Source organism: Bufo gargarizans, chromosome 3 (assembly GCF_014858855.1).
Source record: "Bufo gargarizans isolate SCDJY-AF-19 chromosome 3, ASM1485885v1, whole genome shotgun sequence".
NCBI lineage: Eukaryota > Metazoa > Chordata > Amphibia > Anura > Bufonidae > Bufo > Bufo gargarizans.
Window position 1 is genome coordinate 441,421,072 of NC_058082.1, and position 15,825 is coordinate 441,436,896.

General features: G+C 41.7%; 1 protein-coding gene across 1 annotated transcript in view; it reads right to left on the bottom strand.

Moving 5' to 3' along the window:
• The window catches only part of LOC122932196 (putative helicase MOV-10), a 174,900-nt gene that overhangs the window by 32,912 nt on the left and 126,163 nt on the right, over nt 1–15,825 (bottom strand). The window contains exons 14-19 of the mRNA XM_044286474.1: nt 11,143–11,240; nt 7,141–7,242; nt 6,910–7,012; nt 6,652–6,769; nt 6,101–6,292; nt 838–903 (exon numbers count right to left, since the gene is read on the bottom strand). Of these exons, the coding sequence (XP_044142409.1) occupies nt 838–903; nt 6,101–6,292; nt 6,652–6,769; nt 6,910–7,012; nt 7,141–7,242; nt 11,143–11,240 (679 nt within the window). The remainder of the gene's footprint in view (nt 1–837; nt 904–6,100; nt 6,293–6,651; nt 6,770–6,909; nt 7,013–7,140; nt 7,243–11,142; nt 11,241–15,825) is intronic.

Consider the following 15,825-nt stretch of genomic DNA (forward strand, 5'->3'; position numbering starts at 1 on the left):
CATTGCTATTACTGGAATACCCCTTTTAAGAAATTAAAATGATCTTGTAGTTCATAAGAGAGTTTGAACAAAGTTCAGATTGTGAACAGAAGGAACTGGGCACTCTCAGATATCTCGACCAATACTGAATTTATTTATAGGATAAACCTCCAGTTACAGGTCATCTGCCTGGAGAAAGTCTGTGCGGGGTGCCAGTGACAGCTTTGTTATGTGGTATGGATTCCTTTTAATCAGCATACACATTACATATTTACCTGCAGATCCAAAAACAGAATTTGCTGGATATGGCAACAATTTAACATCTATCTTCAATACTAGCATATTTTTAATATGGTCTCTTACTTTTCAATTCAGGTAAATATAAGAAACTTTGTAATATATCTTATCAGAAACAAAATGCTCCTTTATCAAATACACCAACATTCTCCAGCTTGAAAGAGATTAATTATTCGCTCACTCCTCCTCCCCTTCCATAGCCTTCTATAGGGAGCATGTAACTAACAGTATGTTTTGTTAGAAAAGTTTTTTTTTTTGGGGGGGGGGGGGCTGTTAAGTAGAGAAAGTGGATATATTACAAGGTTTCTTATACTTATCTGTACTACTACTGACTTACTTACAAAGTTCATTGAAAAGTTATTGACCATTTAAAGCTCTGTTCACAATTCAAGTGCTTCGGTCAAGTTTTTGACAGCAAGAATATAGCCATGCTATCTTCAGCGCCTGACAGATCTCAGAGACGTGTGACTGTCAGTTAGGATCACACAGTTTCCAAATTTAATATGAAATAAATAATGATATGGCAATTAAAGAAATCAGGCTATGTGCACAAAACCTTACCTTAAGATCTTTAATGTTAGTTACAGCTCTGAATTCTTTATCAATGGCTTTCCGAATTTTTTCCACCTGAAAGATCACATCACATAATTCTTAGCATACCTTTGTTATATCACTTTGAACGACACTGCACCTTTGATAACTAGTCATTTTTTTTCTGGCAATGGTACAGTATTACCACAAAATTGTTTTTTTTTTTTTTTTTACAGTATATGCGCTCGTCATTGTGTATACAGTGGAGGAAATAATTATTTGACCCCTCACTGATTTTGTAAGTTTGTCCAATGACAAAGAAATGAAAAGTCTCAGAACAGTATCATTTCAATGGTAGGTTTATTGTAACAGTGGCAGATAGCACATCAAAAGGAAAATCGAAAAAATAACTTTAAATAAAAGATAGCAACTGATTTGCATTTCATTGAGTGAAATAAGTATTTGAACCCTCTAACAAAAAAAGACTTAATACTTGGTGGAAAAACCCTTGTTTGCAAGCACAGAGGTCAAACGTTTCTTGTAATTGATGACCAAGTTTGCGCACATTTTAGGAGGAATGTTGGTCCACTCCTCTTTGCAGATCATCTCTAAATCCCTAAGGTTTCGAGGCTGTCTCTGTGCAACTCTGAGCTTGAGCTCCCTCCATAGGTTTTCGATTGGATTAAGGTCCGGAGACTGACTAGGCCACTCCATGACCTTAATGTGCTTCTTCTTGAGCCACTCCTTTGTTGCCTTTGCTGTATGTTTTGGGTCATTGTCGTGCTGGAACACCCATCCACAACCCATTTTCAGTTTCCTGGCAGAGGGAAGGAGGTTGTCGCTCAGGATTTCACGATACATGGCTCCGTCCATTTTCCCGTTTATGCGAATAAGTTGTCCTGTGCCCTTAGCAGAAAAACACCCCCAAAGCAAAATGTTTCCACCCCCATGCTTGACGGTGGGGACGGTGTTTTGGGGGTCATAGGCAGCATTTTTCTTCCTCCAAACACAGCGAGTTGAGTTAATGCCAAAGAGCTCTATTTTGGTCTCATCAGACCACAGCACCTTCTCCCAGTCACTCTCTGAATCATTCAGGTGTTCATTGGCAAACTTCAGACGGGCCTGCACATGTGCCTTCCTGAGCAGGGGGACCTTGCGAGCCCTGCAGGATTTTAATCCATTGCGGTGTAATGTGTTTCCAATGGTTTTCTTGGTGACTGTGGTCCCTGCTAATTTGAGGTCATTAACTAACTCCTCCCGTGTAGTTCTAGGATGCTTTTTCACCTTTCTCAGAACCATTGACACCCCACGAGGTGAGATCTTGCGTGGAGCCCCAGAGCGAGGTCGATTGATGGTCATTTTGTGCTCCTTCCATTTTCGAACAATCGCACCAACAGTTGTCACCTTCTCTCCCAGCTTCTTGCTAATGGTTTTGTAGCCCATTCCAGCCTTGTGCAGGTCTACAATTTTGTCTCTGACATCCTTGGACAGCTCTTTGGTCTTTCCCATGTTGGAGAGTTTGGAGTCTGCTTGATTGATTGATTCTGTGGACAGGTGTCTTTTATACAGGTGACTAGTTAAGACAGGTGTCCTTAATGAGGGTGACTAATTGAGTAGAAGTGTCTAACCACTCTGTGGGAGCCAGAACTCTTAATGGTTGGTAGGGGTTCAAATACTTATTTCACTCAATGAAATGCAAATCAGTTGCTATCTTTTATTTAAAGTTATTTTTTCGATTTTCCTTTTGATGTGCTATCTGCCACTGTTACAATAAACCTACCATTGAAATGATACTGTTCTGAGACTTTTCATTTTTTTGTCATTGGACAAACTTACAAAATCAGTGAGGGGTCAAATAATTATTTCCGCCACTGTATATATATATATATATCCAAAACGAGGCAGCACTCCAAAATTGGGTGAAGATAGTGGACCCTTTATTGACCCCTCTACAACGTTTCAACCGCTCAATGCAGTCTTTATCAATTTATCATCCTTGATAAAGACTGCATTCAGCGGTTGAAACGTTGCAGAGGGGTCAATAAAGGGTCCATTATCTTCACTGTATTTTGGAGTGCCGCCTAATTTTTGGATACATATAGTCTTGTATTGACTGCTGAGCCTGCGGTTTTGAGGATTTTGCACTCGTGGTCTATTGGACTAGTGCTGCTGTTTTATTTTTTTTATTTTTTTGTTTTATATATAAATATACAGTACAGACCAAAAGTTTGGACACACCTTCTCATTCAAAGAGTTTTCTTTATTTTCATGACTATGAAAATTGTAGATTCACACTGAAGGTATCAAAACTATGAATTAACACATGTGGAATTATAGACATAACAAAAAAGTGTGAAACAACTGAAAATATGTCATATTCTAGGTTCTTCAAAGTAGCCACCTTTTGCTTTGATTACTGCTTTGCACACTCTTGGCATTCTCTTGATGAGCTTCAAGAGGTAGTCACCTGAAACGGTCTTCCAACAGTCTTGAAGGAGTTCCCAGAGATGCATAGCACTTGTTGGCCCTTTTGCCTTCACTCTGCGGTCCAGCTCACCCCAAACCATCTCGATTGGGTTCAAGTCCGGTGACTGTGGAGGCCAGGTCATCTGGCGCAGCACCCCATCACTCTCCTTCATGGTCAAATAGCCCTTACACAGCCTGGAGGTGTGTTTGGGGTCATTGTCCTGTTGAAAAATAAATGATGGTCCAACTAAACGCAAACCGGATGGAATAGCATGCCGCTGCAAGATGCTGTGGTAGCCATGCTGGTTCAGTATGCCTTCAATTTTGAATAAATCCCCAACAGTGTCACCAACAAAGCACCCCCACACCATCACACCTCCTCCTCCATGCTTCACAGTGGGAACCAGGCATGTAGAGTCCATCCGTTCACCTTTTCTGCGTCGCACAAAGACACGGTGGTTGGAACCAAAGATCTCAAATTTGGACTCATCAGACCAAAGCACAGATTTCCACTGGTCTAATGTCCATTCCTTGTATTCTTTAGCCCAAACAAGTCTCTTCTGCTTGTTGCCTGTCCTTAGCAGTGGTTTCCTAGCAGATATTCTACCATGAAGGCCTGATTCACACAGTCTCCTCTTAGCAGTTGTTCTAGAGATGTGTCTGCTGCTAGAACTCTGTGTGGCATTGACCTGGTCTCTAATCTGAGCTGCTGTTAACCTGCGATTTCTGAGGCTGGTGACTCGGATGCATAGGTGACTCTTGGTCTTCCTTTCCTGGGGCGGTCCGCATGTGAGCCAGTTTCTTTGTAGCGCTTGATGGCTTTTGTGACTGCACTTGGGGATACTTTCAAAGTTTTCCCAATTTTTCGGACTTACTGACCTTCATTTCTTAAAGTAATTCATAGTTTTGATGCCTTCAGTGTGAATCTGCAATTTTCATAGTCATGAAAATAAAGAAAACTCTTTGAATGAGAAGGTGTGTCTAAACTTTTGGTCTGTACTGTATATACAGCCACCAATCGTGCAAGTTCTCCCACTTAATAAGATGAGAGAGGCCTATAATTTTCATCATAGGTATACCTCAACTATGACAGACAGAATGGGGGGAAAGAATACAGGAAATCACATTGTAGGATTTCTAATGAATTAATTGGTAAATTCCTCGGTAGAATAAGTATTTGGTCACCTACAAACAAGCAAGATCTCTGGCTCTCACAGACCTGTAACTTCTTCTTTAAGAGGCTCCTCTGTCCTCCACTCATTACCTGTATTAATGGCACCTGTTTGAACTTGTTATCAGTATAAAAGACACCTGTCCACAACCTTAAACAGTCACACTCCAAACTCCACTATGGCAAAGACCAAAGAGCTGTCGAAGGACACCAGAAACAAAATTGTAGACCGGCATCAGGCTGGGAAGACTGAATTTGCAATAGGCAAGCAGCTTGGTGAAATCAACTGTGGGAGCAATTATTAGAAAATGGAAGACATACAAGACCACTGATAATATCCCTCAATCTGGGGCTCCACGCCACGATCTCACCCTGTGGGGTCAAAATTATCACAAGAAAGGTGAGAAAAATTCCCAGAACCACACAGGGGGACCTAGTGAATGACCTGCAGAGAGCTGGGACCAAAGTAACAAAGGCTACCATCAGTAACACACTACGCAGCCAGGGACTCAAATCCTGCAGTGCCAGTGTCCCCCTGCTTAAGCCAGTACATGTCCGGGCCCGTCTAAAGTTTGCTAGAGAGCATTTGGATGATCCAGAAGAGGATTGGGAGAATGTCATATGGTCAGATGAAACCAAAGTAGAACTTTTTGGTAAAAACTCAACTCGTCGTGGAGGAGAAAGAATGCTGAGTTGCATCCAAAGAACACCATACCTTCTGTGAAGCATGGCAGTGGAAACATCATGATTTGGGGCTGTTTTTCTGCGAAGGGACCAGAATGACTGATCCGTGTAAAGGAAAGAATGAATGGGGCCATGTATCGTGAGAGTTTGAGTGAAAACCTCCTTCCATCAGCAAGGGTATTGAAGATGAAACGTGGCTGGGTCTTTCAGCAGGACAATGATCCCAAACACACCGCCCGGGCAACGAAGGAGTGGCTTTGTAAGAAGCATTTCAAGGTCCTGGAGTGGCCTAGCCAGTCTCCAGATCTCAACCCCATAGAAAACCTTTGGAGCGACAGCGACAGCCCCAAAACATCACTGCTGTAGAGGATATCTGCATGGAGGAATGGGCCAAAATACCAGCAAGTGTGTAACGTTTGACCTCTGTCATTGCCAACAAAGGGTATTTAACAAAGTATTGAGATGAACTTTTGTTATTGACCAAATAGTTATTTTCCACCATAATTTGCAAATACATTCTTTAAAAATCAGACAATGTGATTTTCTGGATTTCTTTTTCTCATTATGTCTCTCATAGTTGAAGTATACCTATGATGAAAACTACAAGCGTTTCTCATCTTTTTTAGGGTCCATTCACACGTCTGTAACGTGTTTCTTCCACGGATCTGCAAAACACGGAAACGGCAATGTGTGTTCCGCATTTTGTGGACCGCACATTGCCGGCACTAATAGAATATGCCTATTCTTGTCCGCAATTGCGGACAAGAATAGGACATGTTCTATTTTTTGGGGGAACGGAATTGCCGACCCGGAAGTGCGGGTCCGCATTTCCGTATCCGGGAAGCACATCGGGCCTAAGTTGGAGTACTTGCACAATTGTTTTTTTGTAAAAATAAAGAAAATTTTAAAGGACTCACAAACTTTGAAGCACTGCAGTACATTCATAGTTTAAAAAGCTCATGTAAATTGTACCTGCTTTCTATAAGGAGCAATTATGCCAATTTCTTTGGGAGAAATTTTGGCTATGCCTTTCTTTCCTTGTGTCTCCAGCAAGTCACGGAGATAAGACACCAGAACCTCTATCTCATGTACATTGAAGAAGGATGGGCTGTTCCCTTCTCGTTCATCTTTCCCGAGCACATGATGGAATATGAGTGGAAAGTTCTGCAAAGAAAACAATTAGAAAGGTCTGATATTACAACAACTTATCTTCTTGTTCCCCTAAATGAAGAAACTTCTTATTTCCATTGATATGGTCTTCAGACCACAGCATTAAACATTAAATATGGCTGTCTCAACAATTAAGTGGCAGTTGTGGGGATGCTGCACCTCACAGAAGCTCTGGAGATGCCTTGTGATATGGCAGATATTTAGGAAGTTTGATAAATTCTTTGGAGGAATTTTTTAATATACAAAAAAATAGCTTTAACTAAATTATTTAGAAGTGTCTTCTAATTTCTCATCTACTTTTTGGATTCCATGTCGTGTCTTGTAAGACTCCTGATAAAGGGAAAAAAGTTCACCTTCTTTGGAAGCTTCTCCCAGTTGCAGTATACACGTGTGACCATTTCATCAGCCTTGGCTTGGAGCTCATTATCATAAAAAAGTTCATTTGGAACAGAGAGAATGTCAGGATGGGACCTAATTAAAATTGTATATCTCATTAAAAGGAAGACAGTCGTAAACACATAGAAATTAGTTACAGTCACTCAAAGGGTAAGGAAAGACAGGCATCAAGAAAAAAAATAAACTCTTGCTAAACTAAAAAACATGCTACAGACCTGTAATTCAGCAGTAACTTGGTGACAAATTGAGGATTGTAAGCTCCGTTGGATTTTTCATACAGTGGATTTTGAGTCATTAGTCTTTCCAGCAATGAAAGACCTGCATAAAAAAAAAAAAAGGTTTAAAACCCTAACACTACAGACATAAACCCTCACCAGGACTCTGCACAGCAAACGTTGTACAATGTTGTCCATGAGCAATTTCTAATAACAATCTGAATCACTCACTTAATCCGTGCTCAATGGCAAATGGAGCCCTTAACACTGGGCCTAGCTGCTGTGGATCACCAGCCAGAACCAACTGCCCTCCTTTTGTCACATCCAGAATACCTGAAATTGAAAAATTTTGGAGTAAAAAAATGTATTTAGAAATTATTTGGCTATAAAAACACTAACAGTTTATTATTCCAGTTAGTTCCTAGGCATCTAAACAATGACAATGTTGATTTCAATGTTGGTTGTTCACTGTAGCATAGTGTTGATCGCGAATATTCTAATCATTAATTTTTATCGCAAATATTTTCACTTCGAGAATTTGCGAAGATGTAGAATATAGTGCTATATATTCGTAATTGCTAATATTTTAGATTTTTCTAACCTCCCTTCTTGCTTGTGGGCCAATGAGAAGGCTGCAATATCTTTGTCAGAGTTTAGCAACATCCCTAGCAACCAATAGGAAAGTTTCCTACCACTTATTATATAGGAAACTCCCCGGCAGCCATTTTCTGCTGTGCTCTGTGCTTTCATACGGATCCTATTCCTTATCCAATTACATTAGATATTTAGTTTATATATACAGTGAATATAAAAAGTCTACAAACCCCTGTTAAAATATCAGGTTTCTGTGATGTAAAAAAATGAGACAAAGATAAATAATTTCAGAACTTTTTCCACCTTTAATGTGACCTATAAACTGGACCACTAAATTCAAAAACAAACTGAAATCTTTTAGGTGGAGGGAAAAAAAAATAAAAAATAATAATAATATGGTTGCATAAGTGTGCACACCCTTAAACTAATACTTTGTTTAAGCACCTTTGTATTTTATTACAGCACTCATTCTTTTTGGGTATGAGTCTATCAGCATGGCACATTTTGACTTGGCAACACTTGCCCACTCTTCTTTGCAAAAACACTCCAAATCTGTCAGATTGTGAGGGCATCTCCTGTGCACAGCCCTCTTCAGATCACCCCACAGATTTTCAATTGGATTCCGGTCTGGGCTCTGGTTGGGCCATTCCAAAACTTTAATCTTCTGGTGAAGCCATTCCTTTGTTGATTTGGATGTATGCTTTGGGTCGTTGTCATGCTGAACGATAAAGTTCCTCTTCATGTTCAACTTCCTAGCAGAAGCCTGAAGGTTTGGTGCCAATATTGACTGGTATTTGGAACTGTTCATAATTCCCTCTAGCTTAACTAAGGCCCCAGTTCCAGCTGAAGAAAAACAGCCCCAAAGCATGATGCTGCCACAACCATGCTTCACTGTAGGTATGGTGTTCTTTTGGTGACGTGCAGTGTAGTTTTTGCGCCAAACATATCTTTTGGAATTATGGCCAAAAAGTTCAACCTTGGTTTCATCAGACCATAACACCTTTTCCCACATGCTTTTGGGAGACTTCAGATGTGTTTTTGCAAAATGTAGCTTGGCTTGGATGTTTTTCTTCGTAAGAAAAGGCTTTCGTCTTGCCACTCTACCCCGTAGCCCAGACATATGAAGAATATGGGAGATTGTTGTCACATGTACCACATAGCCAGTACTTGCCAGATATTCCCGCAGTTCCTTTAATGTCGCTGTAGGCCTCTTGGTAGCCTCCCAGACCAGTTTTCTTCTCGTCTTTTCATCAATTTTGGAGGGACGTCCAGTTCTTGGTAATGTCACTGTTGTGACATATTTTCTTCACTTGATGATGACTGTTTTCACTGTGTTCCATGGTATATCTAATGCCTTGGAAATTCTTTTGTACCCTTCTCCTGACTGATACCTTTTAACAATGAGATCCCTCTGATGCTTTGGAAGCTCTCTGTGGACCATGGCTTTTGCTGTGGGATGCGACTAAGAAAATTTCAGGAAAGACCAACTAGAGCAGCTGAACTTTATTTAGGATTAATCAGAGGCACTTTAAATGATGGCAGGTGTATGCTGACTCCTATTTAACATGATTTTGAATGTGATTGCCTAATTCTGAACACAGCTACATCCCCAGTTATAAGAGGCGTGCACACCTACTGTATGCAACCACATAATTTTTTTTTTGTTTGTTTTCTTCCCTCCACCTAAAAGATTTCAGTTTGTTTTTCAATTGAGTACAGTTTATAGGTCACATTAAAGGTGAGAAAAGTTTTTAAATTATTTATCTTTGTCTTATTTTTTTACATCACAGAAACCTGACATTTTAACAGGGGTGTGTAGACTTTTTATAGCCACTGTGTGTATATATATATATTTATATATATTACAGATAGTTAGTGGGAGATAGTCAGTGTAGGTTAGATAGTGATAAAGTATAGCTGATAGGTTCCAGTGCAGGGTGTTAGGTAGTGTTATAGGAATTACTGTTTTTCTGCTGTCCATAAATGCATGCTACAGACATAGTGCTGTGATGTCACAACAATACTGAGTGCGCCAATCAGTAATATATACTCAGACCTGATAAAATGTTATTGTTACATGTATTGAGCAAAAAATATGCGCATCATTAGTGCCGATTTGCGCAATCTCGAAAATAATGACTGGAGATCACGAATTCTAGAATTTATTGAAATTATGCGAAAAATTCACGAAATATTACAAAAACAAATATTGCCTATGCCGCTCATCACTACTGTGGCACATAACAGAATTCATACACCGTAGCCATATATGCAGTCACTATATGGGATGATGCATCTTTAAGAGTACCACCTTAGATAAACAGGACACAAATAACTTGATAGGGAACTGTTTCAAGGGAGCCGTTACTAAGACTCACCAGCCACTGTGGCTCTCTTATCACCAAGTGACATCTCAGAGCTCTCTCAGGACTCGTCTATCCATTAGAGTCGCCATCAGCAGCCGGAGGGACTCCACTCCTCCTCAGGCAGCAGTCAATCCTGGCCTCTCTCTTTTAAACGGCTCCTCCGCATGCTCCTTGGGGGCTGACAAGACCCAGACCTCTGCCTAATCTCACAGGAGGTCTCAAAACACACTCTTCCAGCTCTGACTTTATAGCTGAAGCCAGATTCCTGAGCCTTAGGGTCCATTCACACGTCCGCAAAATGGGTCCGCATCCGTTCTGCAATTTTTCGGAACAGGTGCGGACCCATTCATTTTCAATGGGGCTGGAATGTGCTGTCTGCATCCGCACTTCTGGATCGGCACTACCGTTCCGCAAAAAAAATAGAACATGTCCTATTCTTGTCCGCAATTACGGACAAGAAAAGGCATTTTCTATAAGAGTTCCGGCAATGTGCGGTCCGCAAAATGCGGAACGCACATTGCCTGTGTCCGTGTTTTGCGGATCCGCAAAACACCTATGGACATGTGAATGGACCCTTAGGCTACATGCACACGACCGTATGTGTTTTGCGGTCCACAAATTGCAGATCCGCAACAATAAAACGGATGACGTCCGTATGGCATCCGTTTTTTTTGCGGAACTATTGTAACAATGCCTATCCTTGTCCACAAAACGGACAATAATAGGAAATGCGGTGTGCTGTCCGCATTTTTTGCGGACCCATTAAAATTAATAGGTCTCCATCCTATCCGCCAAAAAAAAAAAAACGGAATGGACACAGAAACAAAATACATTTGTGTGCATGAGGCCTTACAGTATGATCTGAGCTACACAGACTTCCCAGGCACACCATGTGGTCTCAGCCACACTGACTAATTTTCTCTGACTTTATAGATGAAGCCAGATTCCTGAGCCCTAGTCTGATCTGAGATACACAGACTTCCCAGGCACACCATGTGGTCTCAGCTACACTGACTAATTTTCTCCTTGGAGCCTTTTTTCCTAGCCTGTGGTGCCGACAGGGACATCTGGTGACAGGAATTAACATTGCAAACATGCATTCAATGCACTGTATTACTGCCATCTAGTGTAGCGCAGGATCCAATACAGTAATAAACAGTGCAAAACTTTATATTGTTTGTAAGGGGATTGATAACAGACACTTATAGCTCACCCCCTTGAAAACAGGTTCACTTACGGATTAGAAAGAGTTAACCAGTTAGAGAATTAATACCTGCTATAGCTGTTACACACTCAGGCTCTACTGCATGTCCAGATTCATCAATAAACACATGGGTAAAATGGCCATCTGGGAACTGCGCAGAAACAAGCCTAGAAAATACAAGATGGTTATATAATGAGATGCAAACTGTCATTGAAGGGGTTCTCCACTGGAAAACTACCTGTACAAAGGATTTCTTGACAATGGACAGATCACAAAGTTCCTCCGTTCTGGGGGATATGTAAGGAAAAGCCACAGGAAGCAGTCACAGACAGTTCAGTTTGTGTATGGCTTTGTTTTAGTTACTCAGAAGGCAGCAAAATAGCAGTTCTATAAAGAGGTACAAATCACACCTCAGTCTCAGCATCATCCTGGATGCCTAGTTTCAGCTCCAACATGTGACAGCAATTCAGTGCCACAGACTTCGGGTGGGTCTCCACTTCAGGAGGGTTTCTATATCACGCCCATCTGCATTAGGCCTCGATGCAGTAGCACCACAAGAGACTAGCAATATGAAAAAGTCCTGCTCATAGACCTTGGAGCCGTCTTTTCAAAATGGCCTTACTCAGCTGCAATCTGTTCGCAAATTACTTTTTCCAAGCTAACTGCACTCATTTAGAACTATTGCCATATCACCTTGACCGTCCTCCTCCACACACATTTTTTTACTCTAAGTAAATATTTCACAGAGGATATCACTGCTTCTGAGGCATACACAACCCAGAGCGTGGCACAAACATCCCCAAATCAGGCTCTGTGCTCACATTGCCCCTCTGTGACCTAACAACAGCTACATGGCATACAGGGCTGTATTTAACCCCCACGGGTTGCTACAGAACTGGAGGTTAATACCATACAATGAGAAAGGCCAACATAAAAATGTAAGCAATAACACTAGGCTGATACCAGTTTACTGGAGCTGATTTTTCAGTTTTACTGTGTGGACTGGGACATAAGCCAAGTCATCTCACCATTAGAAAGTGGGAAAGTTAAATCCTGGAGGCAGACTAGCCTTCCTACTAAGTCCATGCTGCTGGCTAGGGTTCGTGACTTTAGATCCCTGGAATATCTCACAGCATCCCTAAATAACACCATGGAGGAATTCCAAGCCTTGATATTAAAGAAGAAGACGATCTGAGTTCCTGAATTTTTTAGAGACTTCCAGGTAAGTTAGTATACTATGCTATGCTATTTTTTAAATCTGTTTCTGAAGATGGATTCAGGCAAAAAGATATTAAGGATACCTCCTGCTGGCGATAAAACCTGGATATGACTTTAGGCAGAAACATAGGGGTATGTCTAAGAATGATACCTCACAGTTTTGGATGACCGTAAGGAGATCTACAAGATCTGGATCTCCCCCACCCTTCTAGCTGATGCGACTGCCAATAAAAAGGTGGTTTTGTAAATTAAAAGTTTCAGAGGAATGTCCTGTAAAGGTTCAAAGGGTACATTCATTAGAACTTCAAGCACAAGGTTTAAATCCCAAGGAGGGATGGTAGAATGAAAAAACGGAAACCGTCTTGCCGCGCCTTTTAGTAACCGTTTTATCAGGGGAAGGTCTGCAAACTTTATTTCCAGGAAGTTACTTAATGCCGATACTTGAACCTTGAGGGTGCTTAGTCTGAGACCCTTATCAAGACCTGACTGGAGAAAATCTAATAAGGGGTATATCAGGATCCAGGCTGTGATACTATCTATCCCCTTCAAATTTTAAGAAGGCTTTCCAAGTTCCTAAATAGATTTTGGAAGTAGTGTCTTTACTCAATAAAAAATAAATTTAATCACTGGCTCAGACAGACCCTTCTGTTCTAACATAACCTGCTCAGTCTTCAAGCTGTTAGATGTAATGGGGATACGCTTGGATGGGACACTGGGCCCTGATGCAGTAGACCTGGATACGAGGGGAGAGGCCAGAACTCCCCTGATATGAGATCGAATAGGAGAGGAAACCAGGATCTTTTCGGCCAGATGTCACAGGTTAAGGGTAAGGGAAAACAACAAATACACACCACAACGAATAGACAACAATCTAGGCCTCAAAAGCTAAGGAAGAGGGATGGTGACCTCCTAGTAATCCATAGGCCTTTCCCTAACTCCTGCCAGTATGAGCAGATCCTGATGGTGGAAATACTCATACACCGGATACCTAAAGCCCTGCTAAAACTGATGAGCCCTAGGATAGGTAGAAAGGGATGAGACAGCTGGTTCTTTCCAGAATGAAGGCACCTGCATCTCCCTGAGGCCTAGAAACAACACACACCAGATAATAAGAAACAGCAAAGGCAACAAGTACTTAGCTTAGAGATGTATGGAGAAGCAGGAGATCCAAGACAAACCAGCACTAGCAACTCCAAGCAGAAACTTTCAACCGCATGGTCAGCAGTGTGAGGCAGATCTAAATAGAGCCTCATCACTGATAACAAGTGGCACCTGAGGAGAGGTGAGCTCCTGCCAAACAACATACATAGAGGAAAACAAAGAGACCTGTCAGATAGCCTCACATGCAGCAAGTCTATCCGATCTTCTCAACTCTCTGACAGGAGGGACCGTGACACCAGAAGGGTGCAATCAGTATCAATTGTGCTTTTTCCTCTATTGCCTTCATCAGTACCCTTGGAATTAAACTGAAGGGTGAAAAAGTCTAAAGTAGACCCCCTGGCCATGGGGAAGATAGAGCGTTTATTATCAGAGTTTGATCCCAAATGGAGAGGGAACAGAACCTTTCTACTTGTCTGTTCTTTCGGTCTGCAAAAAGGTCTACTATTGGGGTACCCATTTTTCTGATATTTCTATGAACATGTTGGGATCTAGTGACCATTCTCCTTCTCTCATACTTTCTCTGCTGAGGAAGTCTGCTACTATGTTTTCTCTGCCTTTCAGATGAACAGCAGTTAACGAAGCCAAGTTTCTTTCTGCCCAGAAAAAGATTTTTACTGAAAGTTCCCACAGCGCTCTTTGCTCTTTGTTCCTCCTTGCTGATTTAGATAGGCCATGGTGGTGGAGTTGTCGGACAGAATTTTTACGTGCTAGGATGTTATGGCCTACTGCGGAGAAAGAAGTAAAACTGCCATAAATTCTTTTAAGTTGAAGGATGCTGCTGCCATCTTTTGATTCCAGATTCTTTGCACCACTTGATCTTTGGTGTGGCCCCCCCACCCCAGACTGCTGGCATCAGTGGTAATAACGACTTGATTTGTATGTCGTCAAAACACTCCTCTCTGAAGATTTCTTCTGATCTTCCTTTCTTACTTTTTTGTCTAAAGTGTTTTGATTTCCATCCCAGGCTTTTAGAAGAAAAGCCTGTAGCGTTCTTGTGTGGTGTTGAGCCCACCTGACTGCTGGAATGGAGGAAGTTAGATGGCCTAACAGGGTCATGATGTTCCTGATGGATATTATCCTGGATTCGCAAAACAGCGAGACTCTTTGAGAGAGGAAAGTCAGGTTTTTTTGAGAAAGAAAGGACATAAGATTGTGGGAGTCGAGCAGGACTCCCAGAATTTTTTTTTTCCCCGGCTGGGATTTAGGTCAGATTTTTCTCTGTTTATTAATCAGCCTAATTCCAATAGATTTTTTTGTACAATTTGCAGATTAACCTTTAGATCTTGTAGGGACGGGGGTGCCACAAAAATAAAAATCATCCAGGTATGGCATATTCAAGATGCCCAAAAGATGGGTGAATAAAATCCTGTTCCTGCCTGATCTTCTGGAACAGGGATTATGACTCACTTTTGCAGAAGAAAATTTATTTCTGATTCTAGAACCAACTGTTTTTCTCTTTTCAGTAAAGGCTTGTTGTCTGTGTAGTGATCTGAAGGAGGAGCAGTGAATTCCAGTTTGTAAGCTTCGCTTATAGTAATCATCACCTAAGGAGAAGTGAGGTGAACATTTTTAATCTGCCTCCTACCTGAGATCTAGCGTTATTGTAAGGGGTTAGTGGAACTTTCTGGAGTGAACAGAAAACCTCTCCCTTTTCCACTAGAGGGCTGCCATCTCCCCGAACCCTCTTTTTTCCCTCTGGTCTGGCCTGGTTCTTCTTTGGTTTCAAAAGGAATGACTTTGCTGATAAAATGTTGAGTCTGAAGGAAAGCCTATTTTCTTGTCTGATGCCTTGTCCAGAATATCATCAAATACTGGACTGAACAACTTGTCTCCCTCACACAGTATTAAGCATAAGCGACTTCTAGAGCTAGCATCTCCAGACCATGACCTAAGCCATATTGCTCTACGGGTGGCATTACAGAGGGCCAAGAATCTGGCAGAGACTTTTACTAGATCCACAGAGGCGTCAGACAAAAAATTTGAGGCCTGCTTCAGAATGGGTGTAGAGGCTAGGGTTTCCTCTCTGGGGGTACCCGCCACCAAGTGTTCCTCTAATTGGGCTAGCCAGACAGATAATGATCTGGAAGTGCAAGTAGCACAGTATTCATGTTGAGCTTTTGTATATACACTGGAGTTTTTACATATGTTGCCAAATAAGTATTCCCCGTTACCTGCAGCGATTTCAGCGCCAGTATCCCGTCCTAGCGATATCAGGGGGCGGAGTCAGCTGACATGCCCATACACCTGACTCTCGGAGCAGCCGGAGGCGTACTCCCATGGGGGTGAGGCTTCCTGTATTTAGACCCGCGTTTGGAGTGGACACGTACGGCCATCCTAGTGCCGGGCACATACAGTCCACACGATATCAATGGT